Raw genomic sequence first — 4,108 nt, forward strand, 5'->3', positions numbered from 1 at the left:
GGGGGGGGGGGTGTGGGGAGTTGGAGCGTGCTGGGGGGTTTGGGGGTATATAGGGGATGGGGGCCGTGGGGGTCTGGTGGGGTTGGGGCCTTGGGGCGCTGCTGATGGGGAGCTGGGGGTGCAGGGGGAGAGGGGGGATAGGGGAGATAGGGGAGGTGAGGGTGGGGGGCTGGGGGGGGTGTTCAGAGGCCTGGCGGGGTGTGGGGTGCTGTGAGGGACGGGGGGCTTTGGGGGTGTCTGTGGGGGCTGGTGGGGATGTGGGGTGCTGCCGTGGGGGTGCTGCAGCCGTCCCGGGGGTGCTGCTGGGGGGTGGGGGCAGTGGGTGGCTACGGGGCCGTGCAGTGGTCCCAGCCTGTCCTGGGGGCTGGCACCCGTGGGGGCTGGGCTGGTGCTGGGGGGGGCGACGCCAGGTGTCCCAGGGGTGCCCCTGCCCGCAGCTGATGCCGTGGTGATGCTGTCGGCAGCTTCCCCAGGAGCTGGGGGCTGGCCCCTGATGGAGACTGGGGAGCTCCCTTTGCCCCCCCCATATCCCACCCCACGGCCAGTTTACATCAGCCGGGCCCACACCTTGGTGTGGGGGGGATGAGGCTCCATGGGGGCGTCCTGCTGTAGCCCCCAGGGGGCTGCAGGGACTTGGGGACCCTCCCCGGCCCCAGCAGTGGGGGACCTGATGCAGGAGGGGCAGGGCACCTGTCCTCTCAGGTGTGTCAGGTTATTGGGATGGAGCACAGGTGTCTGTGCTCTTATCTGCTCCCCAGAGATGGGGAACTGGAGGCGGTGCAGGAGCACCAGCCCCCTCCCCATACCCAACGCTTGGCCCAGGCCCTAAACCCTGCCCCAAACCCCCCTTGCTCCCTGCCTACCTTGGCCCCATCCCGGGGGCACCCTGCCACGTCCCCCCGTTGGCACTGGGTGCCACTGCTTGCTCCCCATCCCCATCCCATCCCCACTGGGTGCGCACAGCCCGAGGTGTGCCCGCCACTGGGGTTTGCTCCCAACCCCTCCGCCAAACCGGGACGTGCGCCCGGTGCCAGGCCGGTGCCGCGCGTTCCCGCTGACACAGGCGGACGGGCTGCCCGGGCGTGAGTCACCCGCACCGCAGCGCCGCGGGGGGGGAAGGATCCCTGCCACGAGTTGTGTCCGGTCTCATGTGGGGCGAGGGACGTCTGCCCCACGGAGCCCGCCCGGAGCCTCCATCCTGTTGCGGACGGAGGTGCTGAGGCCGCCCCGTCTCTCTCCGCAGTGGCCGTGGACACCACCCTGTGCGTGGAGTGGAAGGAGGTGAAAGCGCTGTCGCCGCTGCGTGCTGCCCGGCCGGCCCCGCTGCCCCGCCTGCTGCGCCAGGCCTCCTTCGACAGCCAGGACTTCCTCGAGGTACCGCCGAGCCGTGCCGAGCCGTGCCGAGCCGTGCCGGGGCGCACGGCCCCACCGAGCGCGGGGGCCCCGCTGCCTGCCCGCCCTGCCAGCGCGCAGCCGGCGCCGGGGCTGCTCTGACGTCAGCCCCGAGCCGGGCTGTATCCTGGGAGAAATCAGTCCACGGCGCCGCGTTGCCATGGCAATTCAATTTGTTGCGCGCCTCCAAATCCCGCATCGCTTCCCCACGGCCGTGGGCTCGCCGATGGGAAGCGGGGACCCGCAGCGGGACGCCCCGGCACGGCGGGCACCGGGGAGCCCGGCACAGGGGGCCTTGCACACGTGTGCGTGTGAGCCGGGGGGCACCGTTGGTTGCACCAGTTGGTGTGCACACGCGTGCACAGTGAGCGCACGTATGTGGGGGCACGCGTGTGCGCAGTGCCTGTGCACGAGGAGTGTGCACGGAGAGCACACGTGGGTGCGGTGAGCGCATGTGTGCACAGCAAGAGGGGGCCTGTCTGCAGCAAGTGCCCGTGTGTGTGCAGGCACACGTGTGCACAGTGTGTGTGTGTGGTCAGCACGAGCACATGCGTGGTGGTGTGAGCGGGCACACGTGCAAGTGCGGGCACCGAAAGCCTTTGTGCTGTGCATATGTGAGAGCGCAAATCCAAGCGTGCACAGCGCGTGTGCACTAACGTGGCTCACGCACGCCTGCACACGCAGCCGGCGGGGCGGCGTACCCATGGAGAGCGTGCTCTGCCCCCCCGGGCTGTTGGCACGCGGCGCACACGGGGCCGTGACACCCTGCCCGTCCCCGCAGGTCAATGTTGAAGACACTGTCGAGATGCTGCCCAAGTCGCGGCGCGCGCTGACCATCCAGGAGATCGCCGCCCTGGCCCGCTCCTCGCTGCACGGTAACTGCTGGGGGGGTCCGGGTGTTGTACGGCGGGGGGGGGGGGGCACCGGGGAGGGCGGCGGGGTCCCCGTGGTGCTGACGCGGCGGCGCCCCAGGCATCTCGCAGGTGGTGAAGGAGCACGTGACGAAGCCGACGGCCATGGCGCAGGGCCGCGTCGCCCACCTCATCGAGTGGAAGGGCTGGTGCAAGCCCGTGGAGCCGCCCGCTGCCCTGGAGAGCGCCTTCAGCTCCTACTGCCACCTGAGCGAGGGCGAGCAGGAGGCGCGCTTCGCCGCAGGTGGGCACCGCGCGGGGTCCCTGCATCCCCCCCCGTCCCTCCGTGTGTCCCTCCAGCCGTCCCTCCATCCCACGGGGACCCCGTCCCTGCCATTCCTCATCCCTGCTGTGCTGGTTTGTGTCCCTGCCGCGCTCGCTGCTGGGCCCACGGGGGGTTTGGGGACACCCCCCCGGTGTGACCATGCTGTCCCCGCCAGGCGTGGCGGAGCAGTTTGCCATCGCCGAGGCCAAGCTGCGCGCCTGGTCCTCGGTGGACGGGGACGACTCCAACGACGAGTCCTACGACGAGGACTTCATGCCCTCCACGGAGAGCTCCCAGCCGACCGGTGAGCACCTCGGGGACCCGTGGGGACAGTGACCTGCACCTTGGGGCACGGTGCAGTGGGAGGGAGCGGGGTGCTTGGTGCCCAGCCACGATTCCCATCCCGGTGACCCCCTTACGGCACCGTGCCCTGTGCCGGCACGTCCCTGTGCCGTGCGTGGAGCTCTCTGCGGGCAAAGGGGACACCGTCCCCGTGGTGTCACCGTGTGGGGGGTGGCCATTAATAGGATGGCATCGTGGCTGACCCCCGCTCCCCGCAGAGCTGTCCGGCTCGGTGCCCGCCAGCGCGCTGCTGCGAGACCTCCTGCAGGGCCACCTGTGCCAGCTGGGCGTGCGGCACGGCTCCTGCGAGCCCGAGAGCGACTCGTCGCACACCCTGTCCCCCGAGACCCTCTGCTCCAGCCTCTGCAGCCTGGAGATGGTGTCGCCCTCCGAACTCACTGCCAAACTGCTGGGCTCCCTGGGGGGCGAGGACCTGCTGCTGCCCAAGCTGCCCCCCCCCGGCCAGCCAAAGTGCCTTGCGGGGCCTGGCACGGCTCCGGTGCCAGGACTCCCTGTACCCCGTGTCCTACGCCGAGGCTTGCCTCTCGCCCGCCGAGGACGAGGTGGTGCTGAGCAAGGACTTCCCGCTCTGCCGGAAAGTCTCCGACGTCGCCTCCTCCGGGGTGGTGTCACTGGAGGAGGAGGAGGAAGAGGAGGAGGAGGAGGCCGAGGAGCCGTGAGGCCCCCCTGGGGACCCTGCCTCTCCCGCCGGGGCACCGGCCCCCCGCCACCGCGCCCCGGCCCAGCCCCGCGCTGGGCGAGGGAAGGATCCTGCTGTGGTTCCTTGTGCTAGCAGGGTGCGGGGGGGGGGGACAGAGGGGTGTCCCCCCCTTCAGTGGGGCCCCCCCTGGCCACACTTGTCCACATCTCTTTGCCCTCATCTGTTTTGTTTTTTTTTGTTGTTTTGTTTTTTTTGCATGAGAACCAGGGAGGGACTGTGTGGGGAAGGGCTTGGGGGCCAGCCCCCCACCCAACGCCACAATGCGCCCCCTCTGTGCACCCCCAAGACTGATGGGACCTGAATTCGTGGGGGCTGGCTGTTCGCATGCGCCCCCCTTTGCAGCTCCGGGCTCCCCATTTTGGGCACAGGGCCCCCCCCTTGGCACAGCCGAACCTCTCCGGGCAGCCCCCGGTGCAGCTGCCCTGTGCCCGCACCCAGGGCTGGCAGCACTGGGACTGGGGGGGGGGGGGGGGGGGG

General features: G+C 70.5%; 2 protein-coding genes across 2 annotated transcripts in view; both read left to right on the forward strand.

Annotated features, from left to right (window-relative positions):
* Window positions 1-1,141: 1,141 nt before the first annotated feature.
* Window positions 1,142-3,762, forward strand: FAM131A (family with sequence similarity 131 member A). Its single transcript, XM_035334705.1, is given in 6 exon segments — window positions 1,142-1,374; window positions 2,174-2,267; window positions 2,365-2,547; window positions 2,744-2,872; window positions 3,129-3,361; window positions 3,363-3,762. Coding segments are annotated over 5 exon segments (843 nt in total). The 5' UTR covers window positions 1,142-1,374; window positions 2,174-2,197; the 3' UTR covers window positions 3,591-3,762.
* Window positions 1,882-4,108, forward strand: part of LOC118171522 (heat shock protein beta-7-like) — a 5,395-nt gene continuing 3,168 nt past the window's right edge. Inside the window, exons 1-2 of the mRNA XM_035334704.1 lie at window positions 1,882-1,892; window positions 2,755-2,756. The gene's annotated coding sequence lies outside the window, so the exon portion shown is untranslated. The remainder of the gene's footprint in view (window positions 1,893-2,754; window positions 2,757-4,108) is intronic.

This window comes from Oxyura jamaicensis, chromosome 9 (genome assembly GCF_011077185.1).
Source record: "Oxyura jamaicensis isolate SHBP4307 breed ruddy duck chromosome 9, BPBGC_Ojam_1.0, whole genome shotgun sequence".
Lineage (NCBI taxonomy): Eukaryota > Metazoa > Chordata > Aves > Anseriformes > Anatidae > Oxyura > Oxyura jamaicensis.